Consider the following 15,282-nt stretch of genomic DNA (forward strand, 5'->3'; position numbering starts at 1 on the left):
TTAAAATGTATTCATGTATACTAGGGGTGTCAAACTCGATTTCATTGAGGGCTGCATCAGACCTTGGGAGGCCAGGGTGGGCATGGCCAGCTTGACTTTACTTGTGTCAGGGGAGCTTGTGATGGCCCAAGCATTCTGTCAGCAAAAACAGGCTTCCGAATTTCATTTTCGGCTATGACAGCCTGCAACCCTCTACCAGCAAATATGGAGCTTGGGAGTGCCATCCACAACCCTCATCAGCTCCATTTTTGACTGTGATAGCCTGCAAACCTCTACCAGCATAAACAGCACTCATGCGGGCTGCATGAAGCCCTCTCAAGCTCCATTTTAGTTGGCAGAGGCATCACGGGCCAGTCCTTCACTGTTTCCCCACAGAAGACATCTAAGCACCCTGCGGGCCAGATCTGGCACCCGGGCCTTGTGTTTGACACCACTGATGTACACCAAAAATTGTATTCACCAAGGCAGTAAAGAAATGGAAATATCTTACATATTAGTGACTGTTAGTTTAATATAAATTTAGAATCAAGTCCAGATGGAGTGCAATTTCAAAAATTACAGCAGATTTGAAATCTTGGTGTAAAACACGTATTTTGGAATCCCTCCCTGAAAAAAATTACAAAAACTAATTTCCATCCCATTAAATGAAACACTCTAAATTACAGTATGTTTTCTGTGGCTTAACACTCATTGTCAAATTGATCTCAGCTGCTATACTTTTCAATTTTCCAGTAATTGAAGAAAGAAAAGCCAACCCGCCGGAGTCTACGGAGAGGGGCTGCATACAAATCTAATAAATTATTATTAAATTATTAACCCAACATATTCTTCGCTGCCAAATATGTACTTGAGATTTACCCAATCTTATTTTAATACATTTGTAAGAAACTGAAGGTTACTTGAATTACTTGAATTAGATTTGTTAATCAGATTTTTATTCCAATTCTGCATTCCATCAAAATGTATAGCTGATTATTAAATCTTTCGATGGGGAAAAATGGTTGCAACTTCTAAAAGATTAAAAGAACCAGTCTACATTTTCTGCTTTACAAAAATAAGTGTACCTTTAATTATAAGATAAATTGCAATTTGGGGAAGGAGGGTTGTGGAGAAATAGGGAGATAGGTTAGTATGAACCTGTAGCTCTTATTCCAAAGAAATAACTGTCAACAACTCAGAATATATCAATTCAAACTATGGTTTTTATTATTGCGACAAAGATAGTTTAAGACATCTATAGGAATTCTTGTTTTAAAAAAGCAGTTAATCCCTGTACGTAATGAAACAAAACATTATCTATAAAAGAATTCCTGATTTTGATTCTATTTATTTTTGTTCTCCACAATGTCACCTCATCAAAATGTATTGCATGATCACCCTGCCATATGCTTTTCATGTTGAGCAGATATGCATTTTGATATACTGATCGGAGATATTTAAGGTTGTATATGTATCTACAGAAATATTTCCTATTAACATCAAGTAAATTGCTTCCTTTTCACTCTCTTAAGATTTGTCTTTGCTATTATGGATTAAGGCAAGCCAATCTCATTTCATTCAAACTTCTTGTTAGTTAAGTATTACCAGTAACCTAAATTGGCCTCTTCATATTCTATCAGAACAACTGGTTTGTCCATGGCTTTCTATGCATAGATCTACCCAAATTTTGGCTTGACTTGAGGCAACTAGCTTATCATCACCAACTAGACAGGAGAGTTAATTTAAATGTTACCTACAGTTCTGTAACTTCAGTAATTATAAAAGCTCATAATATCTTAATACATGTATATGATGCAGAGGACAGACTGGTTATCTGTAAATAGTTGCACACTTCTCCTCTCCATTGGTCTCTCCATTGGTTATTGAAGATTGGGAGAGAATTCTACCTCCTGTTAACAACAATTCTCAGCTTTAGGACATTTTATCTAAATGTAGATCTGCGTGTTTAGACTGCATGGAATTTAGACTACATCTTTCTTTTAATATAGTTAGTATTCAGGAGCCAGGCCTGAAAAGTAACATCTCAACTGCTATTCCTTATTTTACTGTAACTGTTCCAAAGATTACATCAAAGAAAATACATACAGAAAAGAGAGAACAGAATGACAGTTTGTTTTATTTACCTGGAAGTCTGGAGGAATAATAGTTTTTCCCACTGAAGAAAGAAAATCTAACACTGCAATCACAACATGATCAGGGGGATTCAATTGCAAAAGGGACGTTTGTAGTGAAAATATCTATGGAGAAAATAAGTATCAAATAAGAAAAATTGTAGAAAATAAATTACACTGAATAATCTTTGATGCTGCTTTTTATGATCAAGATTCAATTTGCTCATTTATCCTTTCTTCCTTTTTATAAGATAAACTGCCTACGTATAGCTCATGAAGACACTATTCCATATAGTATTCAGTAAAATAAAAAATGAGTGCTGAAGCATTCTGAAAAACTCATGTAAGTATCAGGTCATTTTGGACTGAGTTTATACTTTCTCTTAGAGTCCTATCTTGTAATGGTCCTATCTTGTTTTGTGAATATCACAAATATGTTGTTTGATTTTTCCTGATTTTATGCTAACAGAAAGGGAAGTCAATGTCATCGATACATTGTAACACTATGCCCATTCCAAATATGAGCCTAAATTAAAATGGAACAAAACAACAGCAATTTCATTATTGAATTTCCATAATTAATGGCACCGTTCTAAAGTACGTCATGGGGATACACCGGTTACCAACAGAATTTTGTCAGTTCTGATTGCCATCCTTAAGCAAATCCTGCACTCTGATTAAACCAGAAAAGCACATGGCCACATTTGTGGCACATGAAAAATTAAGATTTAATAAACAAATCATAGAAATAGGACGGTGAGTACTATTGTTGGTGATGATAATTGGGGAATTGTAATTTATATATTTGTTATTTATTAATTGGATTTGTAAGCTGCCCCTCTCTGAGGACTCGGGGCGGCTCACGACGTGTCGAAAAACATAACATAACTTTAAAAATCCAATTAATATAAGTAAAACTTTAAAAAACACTAATAGAGTTAAAATCATCCATTACCATTCACAAATTGAAACATAATTGTAATTGTATTTTAGTCTTAGGAAAACATGAAGGAAGATAGCAGAATTCAAAGATGTCACACAGAAGAAAGTCAAGATCTGTTTTATTTTATTCTATAAAGTGGGTTATAGAAAAAACTTTTAAAAAACTAGAGGACAGAAGATTCTGATGGCATGTTAGAAAGACCTTTCAAACAGTGAGAGTGTTTCAATCGCAGAACCAGATACCAGAAATAGAGGGCTCATCCTTACTGACTGCATTCAAATGCCGGCTAGCTGTCATTTGTCTCAGATGTTTTAATTTGGAATTACTCACTGAACAGGGAAATTAGTGAACTTTGGGAAGCATGAAGAAGTTTCGCTTATTCGTTCCAAACTTTCCATAATTTGATAAAGAATGGCATTTTCAAATTCCCGCAACTGATATAACCCCAGATTATTTATGTATAATTATGTATATTTAACCAAAAGTAGTTTTGAAAAGCAGTACGTTAGTTAATTCTGCATCTAAATCAAGCCTACCACCCACCAAACCTTTTCTTACCTGAATTAGCAACTGTGGTTCTAATCTTTCAATGAACAGCCGGAGAAGTTGAAGTGTCAAGCAAAACGTCTGCTGGAAGCAGGCTAGACTGGATATCTTAATTGATAAAAGTAATATTTTGTATCACCCCAAGCTCCCATTTCATTGTAAGCATCACATGCAGTTACTAATATTAACATAAGGAAGAGATATATAATTTCTTTGTTGCAGCAGTCAGTTTTATTATTTATCAACTACTCGGCTTATTAAAATTCATATTTTAAAACTTACAGAGCAGGTACCCTTCTCGTATATTGAATTATGAATTAAACTACCTTTTAAATAAGAGGATACAGTTAAAAAATATTCCCCATTAACTTCTGAGATTTCAGTCAACATGGTAGGGATATAAGGAGAGATGCTTAATACACTTATTTAAGAGTATTTCATAGAAAATTGAGAAAAAAAATTGTTGCATTGAAAATGGTTATTTTGCCAAAGACAAATGGCTGCACATAACATTTTTCTTCTGGCACACAACAGACATTGCAATCATATCTTATATGATGTGATATTTGATTTGTCCTGAGAAACTATTACAATGAGGTAGAACTTACAGATATTGTTAACAAAAAGCAGGAATAAGATGGAATACAATTTCCATTTCCCTAGCAAAAATATTTTTGATCTCCCTCATTACATTTAAAGAAATCAAGCAAATGTAGCTGAGATTAACATTCTTTACCTGCGTAGCTGACAGATGGACTGCAATCTGGCCAAGAGCTCCCATCAGTGCGCCTTGCTCTTCCTCCCCCAGGGTCTCCCTAGCACTCTGGCACATAGACAGCAAGGCTGAGAGAGCTATGTTCTAGGAACCAAGGGAAGAATTGTAAGAAGAGAGGAATAATGTAAGAATCGTCTTGCAACTGAACAGCTCCTCCAGTACGGAGATCTAACAAAATTATCTTCCAAGATTAAACATGTTGTGAGCCGCCCCGAGTCTTCGGAGAGGGGCGGCATACAAATCCAAGTAATAAATAAATAATAAATAAATAAATGCCTACTGCAGTGCTTTTTATTTTCAGAAACTTTTAAGATGTCTGGACTTCAAACAGCCTGGGGAATTTTGCAGTTAAAAGCCACGCTTCCTAAAGTTGCTAAGATTGAGAAGCACTGGTCTAGTACAAGAACTAAAAGAGAGGTTCAGAGGCTATAAAACCAAAATTAAGGTAAATCAATTACGCTGGAATATTCTATTCTTTAAAAGCAGCAGAAGCTATTTCTGTACGATCTGATTTTCTCTGCAACCACAAGGACGAGGAAAATAGCTAATTGCGCTATCTTTTCAAGAAATAGCTTTGTAATTCAGAACTCTCCATCCTTCATGCAGATTCACTGCAGTAGACGGTGCTGGATACAGTCGGGCCAGGTGCTAGATACAGTCCTCTTTGTAAAGCCAGGAATCATTAAATCCCGAATTATGAAAAACCACAGGATATTTGTCTATTGGTCTATATGTGCAGACTTCTCAGAAAAGATGGGAACTAAGGAAGACAAAATAATTCCCATGAGTTCATAACAAGAATCCTTCGATTCACACTTTTTCTTACCACTTGTGGAAGTTCATTCAATGACTTTTCACTATTCAACCACTCCTGACATCGCATGAGTCCTGCCACAAAAAGTTCATGAGCAACCTGTTGTCTATGTAATGGTAACAGAGCCTGGAGAGAAAGGTGTTGCCACAGTAGTAAGTTCTCAAAATCTTTTGGAAGAAACGTTTGGGTGAATTTTATCTACAAAGAAATGAAAACAAAAGCATGGGATAAGCATGCGATCATGAAAGTGGAAAAAATTCAATAATTTACTCTTCTATTCAGGACATAACTCTGTTTTCCACCCAAAGTAATAACTCTAAAATATATTTATACTTGTAACACTAAAAGACAATAAAGCTTCAGTCACTTGGATGCTCTGAGGAATGCAACTTTTCATTTGCAGAATACAACTTCCATAGTGTGGAAGCTTTCCAGTGATTTTCTGGAATCACATTCAACTATTCCTCTTCTCATACAAATACAAGCAAGACCCCGTCACAAGCCACCAGTGTCACTTTTAGGCTATTGTCATTTTAGGCATTTCTGTTTACCAAATACAGAAACCCAAAGGGGCTTCTGCCTAATTTTTAGAAGAGCGTTTTTGTTTTGTTTTGTGAGAAAGGCTCTGATTTGTTCGGTCCAGCCCAGTTATTCTGTCTGGCAGTAATTAAGCCCCAATAAAGACTCGGAAGCCAAATGACTATCTATAGTAGTCTATTTACAAGAAATGTGCTGGAAACAGCAATGAAATCAGAGGAATATCAGTTCGCCTGCCAAAAGGCCCATTGTTATCGGCACAGCTGATAACAAGCGTGCAAAAGAAAGTCATTAATTCAAGTCATTCTCAGCATGGACAGGTACTCACGAATGCCTTTCAAAACTAGATTTACAGGGTTGCAGAAAGATTTAAAGGAGAAAACACTTCAGTTGCTAGTTCTCTCTCTCTCCATAAAGGAATGCTGAACTTCTGCAATGAACTTCCCATGCCCCTCCCCTTTTATACTATCTGTGATGACAAGCTATGCCTAGATCTACGTTGCTGGAAATACTCTTGTCTCCCTCACATTCTTCTGACTCTTGTGTCTAATATGGGATCCACAATATCCCCCTCCTCATCTGATCTGACATTACCGCAGCTGGGGGTCTGCAGCCTCTGGAAGGTCCTCAGGCCCTAACTCTCCCTCACTCTCACTTTCCAATTCCTCTGATAACCACACTGGCCTCCGATATCCAGATGGACCTGGTTCATTCTCCTCAAAATCCATGACCAAAGGAGCTGGATGTCAGCCAACTACAACAACTTTTAAGTTATGTAAAACCTACTTAGGGATTTATACAACAATTTCCATGTGTTGGTTGTCTCCAAATGATGGGAATTGTGACTCTAATTTCAGTAATATTTATGACAGGTATCCTGGAAATGCACAGAAGTCTACTGGCTGCTGTCTACCCTGCTCAAAAATATTCTAAATCAGAGGTCACCAACCGGTGATCTGCAGAAAATTTATTTACATTATTTTTTGAACTTTTTTGCATATTGTATTAAATATCTTTTTAAAAATTCATCTTAGTGGTCTGCGAGACTTAAAATTATGAATTTAATGGTCCCTGAGGTCCGAAAGGTTGGCGACCTCTTTTCTAAATGATATTTATAAGGTGACCCACATCAGATGAGACTTGCCTGGTGATCAGGGGCCATCAAAAAGAGGAAACGTCGTAATAGCACCCCTAGGAAAGAGACTTGATAACATTCAGCAGGACAAGCTTTTATCTAAATTGGAACACAAAACAGATGGTTTTTAAATGAAACAAAATTTAATCAATTAATCAATTTCATCTGAATGCCCAGAATCTGCACCTATGCAGATTGGCCTAATTTTAGACAGCAATTAATCCATTGTCATAATTATCTCCTTAATTTATAAATTCATTATCTGAAATGCAAAATTTCTATCATAAAGACTATCTAGCGTAACTGACCAAATCCCTTTCCTATCAATTTCTTCAAATGCACTTATTTTGCTTTCAAAAAAAGAAAGAACTTCTTCTGATTCAAATGTTTAATATCAGAGCATGCAAAAGACAAGAAACAGTGCAGTTAGGGTCTGAACAACTTAAGTAAAAGTACAAAACACCTTTTTAAAAAATGCTTACAAAAATTAATCACAACTAAGCACTCCAAAATAATTTCACCCAAGTAGCAATATTTCAGGGAAAGAGCCCCAAGAGAAACACTGGCTTTGCTAGGAATAGAGTTTTAAGTATTATCTGAAAACACTCAGCTTAGATATGTGTCCATCATCACCACTTTGTGTATAACCAAGGAGGGGTGAAATTAGCATTTTCCTATATTATAAAATAACACTTTGCATAAACTCTGGAATTAGATCATTTAAACTTCACATGGTTCTTCGCCTGACTTGATTTCTGTTTATTTTTATCTTTTATATTTCTGCTTAGTTCAAATTAGGTTTTTATAAGAGAACCAAATGCTGCTTACAATGTGTGCTATTATAAAGACATGGTGTGTGCACAGGTCTTCTGTTCCATACCTAGAAGATGAGAAAGACAATAAGATTAGTATATAAATCCATGAGCAGCCAATCATCATTATTCTGGAATGGTCTCTCAATGGGAACATCTGAATTCAAATTTTCATTTAGTTATAAGCAAGTGCATTTTTACCCTGAATAGAAGAAAATGGAATAACCTTGATTTTCAAATTTATTTATTATTCGGACTTATAGGCTGCCCATCTCCGAAGACTCGGGGGGGCTTACAAAATGTAAGAAAAACAATAGAAACATTGTAAGTCCAAAATCAATTAACTAATCTAAAAACCCCCAAATCTTTAAAACATAGTTCACATTTGCAACCACACATTCACAACAACACAGTCTTACCACTAGCCGGAGCAGTGCGTCAAGCTCAATGGCCCCAGGCCTGCAAAGATGTGTTTTTAAAACCTTCCGAAAGGCCAGGAGAATAAGGGCAGTGCGAATGTCTGGGGGGAGCTGATTCCACAGGGTCGGAACTGCCACACAGAAGGCTCTTCCCCTAGGGTCCACCAGCCAACATTGTTTGGCTGACAGGACCTGGAGAAGGCCGACTCTGTGGGTCCTAATCGGTCCCTAGGATACATGAGGCAGGAGACGGTCGTGTAAGTAACCTGGTTCTAAGCCATGTAAAGGTAACTAGATAAGCAGCTCTTGTGTCACCCTTTATTGTAGCCCCTCATCTTTCAGCACACCTTTGATCTTACCGGGCAAGGAAGCACCAGACATCCATAGCTAGGAGAGCCATAATCATATTTGGACCTAATACAGTTTCCAGCAGGAAAGATTCCTAAACATTAAACAGATAACAAACAGACACAGAGAAACCAAAAGTTGTTTTTTTAATTGTCATCCCATAGGCAGTAAAGAGAAAAGGCAGACTCCCAGCTAAATAAAGCTTCTGTAAAACTAGAGAAAAATACTTTAGGATTTGACTAACAGCTTTGAACACATTTTGAAATTATACATAATTGTTGCATTAAGAAATTATTATTCCATTTGAGAGAAAGTGTACACTTCTGACCATATATATCATATTACCACTGACAAATAACACAAGGTTACAATATGAAATGTACAGTTTTAGAGAAAATATATTCTGAGTAGAGTTTTAGTAAGATAAATAATGAGTAATTTACCTGGATCGGGGGCAATGGGAAAATGGATGGAGGAAAGAGCTCAATTTTAATAATGATAATATAATGTGTGCATTTATTTTATTATTAAATCACAATTATTAATGTACTAGTGTAATCTACATTAATGAAACATGATCTATCCAAATCTCCCAAAATAAATGCCTGTTTTTAAAGTTCAAACGCTCTTCTAGGTTAAGAGTTGCAATATTCCTTACCAGTAAATGGAAATGTGAAACTGAGAGAGATGTTACAAAGGTACACAAGTGGATGCAAACATAGTGGTAAAAGGTGAAAGGGGCGTCAGCCTGTTCTGTCTCTGTTGCTCTTTGCAAGAAGACAGGAAGGGAGAGCTCATTGGGGCACTGCTGAAGACTAAGCAATAAGGCTGCAAACAAGGGCAACCTGTAAAGAAATACAAGAGTTCATGCTCTACAAAAATCCTTGGTACTTGTCCTCACACATCACTAAAAAATAGAGACTGATCACTAGATTTATGGAAAAAACAAACTGAAGCATGACACCAATTATATAAGTGAACTATAGGTTAGTACTGTATATCATAATTAATATTGTAAACAGATTAATTTAACACTCAATGTTGAACTTCACTTGCATCATTAAAACCAAATAATATATTTACTTCACTAAAACAATGTACAGTGATCCCTCTATTTGATCCCTCTATTATCGCGAGGGTTCCGTTCCAAGACCCCTCGCGATAATCGATTTTTCGCGATGTAGGGTTGCGGAAGTAAAAACACCATCTGCGCATGCGCACCCTTTTTTTTCTATGGCCGCGCATGCGTAGATGGTGGAGTTTGCGTTCCCCGCCGCCCACGCAAAGGGGAAACCCCGATTCGGCTCCTCGCTGCTGCTGCGCTACCGAGCAGATCAGCTGCTGGGCGGCCGAAGGAACCTTCCCTGGGTCTTCCCCCTCTTGCTGGCGGGCGGGCGAGCGGCGGGCATCAGCGAGGAGCCGGGGTTTCCCCTTTGTGTGGGCGGCCGGGAAGACCCAGGTTGGGGGTTCGGGGGGGTGCTGGGAAGCCCCCCAGGCCGGCTGCGACCTTTTAAAACAGCCGCGCCGCTTCCCAGCTGAGTCCTGAAGCCAAACACCAAAGGCGAACTTCCGCGTTTGGCTTCAGGACTCAGCTGGGAAGCGGTGCGGCTGTTTTAAAAGGTCGCAGCCGGCCTGGGGGGCTTCCCAGCACCCCCCCGAACCAGGGTTGGGGGTTCGGGAGGGTGCTGGGAAGCCTCCCAGGCCAGCTGCGACCTTTTAAAACAGCCGCGCCGCTTCCCAGCTGAGCCCTGAAGCGAAATGCGGAAGTTCGCCTTTGGCGTTTGGCTTCAGGACTCAGCTGGGAAGCGGCGCGGCTGTTTTAAAAGGTCGCAGCCGGGGGTTCGGGGGGGTGCTGGGAAGCCCCCCAGGCCGGCTGCGACCTTTTAAAACAGCCGCGCCGCTTCCCAGCTGACTCCCGAAGCCAAACGCGGAAGTGGTTTTTTTTTAATTAATATTTTTTTAAAAATCGCGATATAGCGTTTCGCTAAGATCGAGATCGCGAAACTCGAGGGATCACTGTAATCTGTTTTCATAAAGTAAGTTCAAGATGTGTCAAGGTCTTGGCTTATCAGCAGAGAATAATCAGGCTCAAAGAGGTGGAGCTCTTGCCTCACAATTAGCAGGTTGTGAGTTCAATCCTAGGTAGAGGCAGATGTAGGATCTCCTGCTTGGGCAGGGGGTTGGACTAGATGACCTGCAAGGTCCCTTCCAACTCTATTAATCTGTTAAATATGTTAAATACACCCACACATGCCAACCCAGATTCATGGCAGTAGAAAGCACCTGGGAATCTCTTCTGGAAGCTGATTTCCTCTGTTCCACAGACCCTGCACATCCTGGGGCTGGGATGGTAACATCTCCATTAGAGAAAGAAGAAGATGACACTGTGGAAAATGCAGCTCGGGAGAGAGAGCTGAAATTTGGAAAAATAGAGAGCAAATGCATTTTGTTTAAATAAATAACAAAACAAATACATAATTTTAATTGACTTCTCAAATTTAACAAGTCTAACTAATCCACAAAAATGTATAAGCCTAGAAATACTACAATATATACCTTGATAGTGGATGGAACTGACATGTGTAATAACAACTATCGTACTAGGAAAACTATCTTTTAAAAATATTTTCCAAAAGTGTAAACTGTATTTTTTTCTTCCCTTGCTTTGGTAGTTAATCTCAGTTCTAATTTGAAAATTTAGAACCAATCATGCTTATTCATGCTTGAGCTACAATGTATCTAAAAAAGTAAAGAAATCAGATGTAGCTAACATATTTTTTACTTTATTTTTGTCTGAAAATCCTATTAGCTATGATAAGAAAATAAAAGAACTTGAATTAAGCAGGCTATGTAAACATTAGATTTGAAAATGCACGCTATACTGTTGCAGTGAGTCTATATTTTACAAGAGACAAATAAGAAAAAGAACTTTTGTATATACAGTACAGTAATATTTCTTTGTGATAAGAGCATATTCAGGACTTTTAAACCTACTTAAAGTTTTACTTAACACGACTTCTACGAAAGGCCTAAAGGAAAGTACTGGGAGGAGGAGAGAATCCAGGGACATTAGGAATCCTCTGGCTATTTCATCCTGATGAGCCTTGGAAATCACTGGAGCATGAAGACTTGGTGGAAACTTACTGTTGAAAAAGAATGCAAAATTGCTGCATATGCCTTATGGAAGTCTCAATTCTTATACAGTGCTTAACATGCTCTTAACTATTGAGGTATAATATTAAATATTAAAAATGAACTTTTAGGATTCAAAATAGTATAAAGCAGAGCCATTTACAGGTTTTCAAATATCTTATTCCCAAATTATCTGAAGTTCAATGGTTGCATTTAACACTTCAAAAAGACCTTATCAGGTATCCAATATACTATAAGGCATAAGCTATTGTGAGCTACAATTTAGTCAACACATATAGGAGGGCCTAACGGATATAAGATATAAATATGCTGAAATGAGGTAGGGAAGAAAATTGCGGTAGTTTACAAAATCTTACTTACAAAATTGTTAGTCTTAAAAAGTACAGATAGTCCTCAACCTACAACCACGATTGAACCCAAAATTTCCGTTCCTAACTGAGTTTTGCCCCATTTTAGAATCGTTCGTGCCACACAGTTATATAAGGAATTGTTAAGTTAGTAACCCAGTTAAATGAATCTAACTTCCTTTTGTTTCTTGGGATGCAAAAGGGGATCATATGAACCTGGGAAACTTCAACCTTCATAAATATGAGTCGGTTGCCAAATGTGTGAATTTTAATCACATGACCATGGGCATACTACAACAGTCACAAATGTGAAAACAGTCATAAAACACTTTTTTCAGTGCTGTTCTAATTTCAAATGGCCACTAAATGAATGATTTTAAGTCAAGGACAAACTGTATTAACAGACAATTTCTGATTGTTGACATCTGCAGACTAAAATGGTTCTCCTCCCGCAAATTCAGAATTTCCTGATCACCACTGCATTCTTCCTTGTTTTAATTTGGCATACAGAAGGTGTTCAAATATAATCTCCCATTATTTCATTTGGAAATTGAACTTTTATGTGGGGATTAAACAGTTCGGGAATCCATTGGTGCAGGAATCAAATGGCTTCTTTCAATATTGTACTGTAAAGGATCTAAATCTTTGTTAGATTTATATCCATTCTTTTTTATAAAAAAATAGAGATGATGTATAAAGCATTTCCACCTGTATTTTAGCTTTTTCTACAGTAGAAGTGAGACTGATATTGGATTATCATCTGTTTGAAGCATCTTGCTCAATAAATTTAGTTAAGAAATGATAAATTTCTTGGGGGTGATCAATTGCCATGAGAAAATAGATTTCTCCAAGCTTGTGGGCTGGTTTCTGAACAAAGTTTAGGGCATGTCGGTGTTAAGTGTTCTTCTGTTTATAAGGGCTTCACATGTGTCAAGTGAGGATCTTGTGATTGGTTAGCTGTGAGTCTTGTGATGGGTCTTGTAGTTTACATCAGATCAGGGTCACTCCAGAATCTGAGCAACTAACACTGAAGAAGGGTCAATTTCTGAACTGGAACATCAGCTGCAAAATGCCTTCCAGGTCATATCACATATTCCTGTTGGTGGATGGCCTCCTAGAGATCTGAATGGTCCGAATTACCTTGGAGGAGAAGTTGTCCTGGCTCAAGAATCTCCGCTCAAGTGCCAGGCGGCCAATTGGAGCCATAGTGGGTTCGGGTGGACCAAGAGCCCCTGGCTGAGGGAGATTCTGCTGGGCCATGGACAAGTTGACCAGATTGGCATACCATGGTCTTCTAAGCCAATGGGGGTTAGGAGCAAGATCTCTGCCTTTTTGTCCAATACCTTCCTTATCATGCCTGGAATAAGGGAACGGAAAGAAAAGGTGTACAGTAGCCTTTGAGGCAATGGAGCACAGAGTGCATCAATCCCCTCCATCCCCCAGTGCCGCAAATCTGGTGAAGAACCCAGGCAGCTGCTGTTGGACAATGTGGCAAACAGGTCCAGGACTGGAAAGCTGAAGTGTTCTGCCAGTTCCTAGAAATAGAGTGGGGTGCAGACACCACTCTGAGTGGTCGACTGTTGCTCTACTATGAAGAATGGTCCACTTGCAGGTTCGTTACCCCTGCAATGGTCCACTTGCAGGTTCGTTACCCCTGCCCAAAGGCCTAACAATTCTGCCTCTTGAATGAGGGACCTGGAATGGGGTATCCCCTGGGTGGCTGATATGGGCCTTGGTGGTCACATTGTCTTGTCAAGTTTAGTACTTGTTGTCCAGAAACAGTGTCCTGGAACCTCCTGAGGATCAGGTGGGCTGCCCCGAGTTCTAACCAGATGATATTGGGGCTCAGGTCTGTCTAAATCCACTGGCCCTGAGCCATCAAGGACTGGAGATGGTCCCCCCAGTTGTTATGGGTGGGTGTGTTCCTTGAATAGGCATCCCCTGGTGATGGTCTGGGACATCCACCACCAGAAGGTCTGGAGCACTTCCTGTGGAACTCAGACCTTAGCAGGGGAATTGCTTCTGCCTCATCGCTGGTAGAAAACATTGGAGGGCCCTGGCATGCAAGCGTGCCCATAGAACAATGGATATGCAGGATACCATCATGCCCAGGAGCTGAAACAGGAGGGCCAGGGACAATATACTTTCCCTCTGGATGCAATCTGCCAAGGACTATAGACTGGTCTGTCTCTCCTGGGAGAGAGAGAGACCACGCATGATGTTGTGTCTATGACTGCTCCCAGGTGGAGCAAGCAATTGGTTGGAGAGAGGTGGTTCTTCTCGATGTTGATTAAGCCCTGGTCCTGTAGTATTTGGATCATGATCGGCAAGTCCTCTCTCGCTTGGGTGCGTGAGGAGAACTGGATTAGTATATCATCCAGGTAGCATCTGACTTGCACTGAAAGGATCCAAAGGTGGCTGCCAATGCTGCCAACAGATTTGTAAATGTCCTGGGTGCCAATAATAGGCCGAATGGCAGGGCCTTGTAGAGGTAATGCTGGCCCGCATAATGAAATCAGAGGAACTGCCAGTGGGATGGCAAGATAGGCATGTGCGGGTATGCTTCTGTCAGGTCTAGTGGCATGAGGAAATTGCCCCCTCTGATATTTTCCGGTATTGACTGGAGGGACTGCATTTTGAAACCATTCGTAGGTAAGGTGCTTCTTAAACCTCTTCAGGTTCAGAATTGCTCTTTAGCCCCCTCAAGATCTTTGAAACCACAATTAAGATGGAATGTAAACCTTACCTCTCTTGGTCCTGTGGGACAGACTGATTGGCCTGGATATCCAGCAAATGTTGAATAGCTGTTTCCATGAGGCCTCTCTTCATTGTGTCCTTTGATATGGAGCAACATATAAAGAATCTCAGGGGTGTGGAGAGGAATTTGAGTGTGAGGCCAAATTGCACGATATTGAGGACCAAGGTGTCCGTCATTGTAGCCTCCCATTAGTGGGCAAAGAGGCTTAGTCAACCGCCAATGGGCGGGTCTGACCTGAAGTCACCTGGAGCGGCAAAAGGGGTGACTTGTTAAGCCATGAAATGGCCACTTGCCCTGGGATCGTTGTCAGTTCCAAAAGCCAGACCTATCTAGTTGTCTGTCCTGCCTGCCAAGGTAAGCCCGCTGGGGTTGCCTCCAGAAGTATAGTGAGGGAAGACAGTCAACTCGCCCATGCAGGGAAGGCAGGGCCTTGTCCCTGTCCTTGGTCTCAATCAAGATGGGTTCCAGAGCATTCCCAAATAGTTTGCCGCCTATGAAAGGAGCCAAGGCCAGCTTCCACTTGTATCGTGTGTCAACCTGACAATGGTGAAGTCATAGCAAGCAGCAGGTTGTCATCAAGGGGG

General features: G+C 39.7%; 1 protein-coding gene across 2 annotated transcripts in view; it reads right to left on the bottom strand.

Annotated features, from left to right (window-relative positions):
* The window catches only part of FIRRM (FIGNL1 interacting regulator of recombination and mitosis), a 49,758-nt gene that overhangs the window by 5,987 nt on the left and 28,489 nt on the right, over positions 1-15,282 (bottom strand). For both annotated transcript variants that reach the window (XM_070746811.1, XM_070746812.1), the window contains 10 exons: positions 11,435-11,583; positions 10,724-10,853; positions 9,099-9,285; positions 8,452-8,534; positions 7,690-7,741; positions 6,871-6,960; positions 5,202-5,387; positions 4,337-4,459; positions 3,613-3,708; positions 2,124-2,237 (listed from right to left, as the gene is read on the bottom strand). In XM_070746811.1, coding sequence (XP_070602912.1) covers positions 2,124-2,237; positions 3,613-3,708; positions 4,337-4,459; positions 5,202-5,387; positions 6,871-6,960; positions 7,690-7,741; positions 8,452-8,534; positions 9,099-9,285; positions 10,724-10,853; positions 11,435-11,583 — 1,210 coding nt within the window. The remainder of the gene's footprint in view (positions 1-2,123; positions 2,238-3,612; positions 3,709-4,336; positions 4,460-5,201; positions 5,388-6,870; positions 6,961-7,689; positions 7,742-8,451; positions 8,535-9,098; positions 9,286-10,723; positions 10,854-11,434; positions 11,584-15,282) is intronic.

Source organism: Erythrolamprus reginae, chromosome 3, assembly GCF_031021105.1.
Source record: "Erythrolamprus reginae isolate rEryReg1 chromosome 3, rEryReg1.hap1, whole genome shotgun sequence".
Classification (NCBI taxonomy): domain Eukaryota; kingdom Metazoa; phylum Chordata; class Lepidosauria; order Squamata; family Dipsadidae; genus Erythrolamprus; species Erythrolamprus reginae.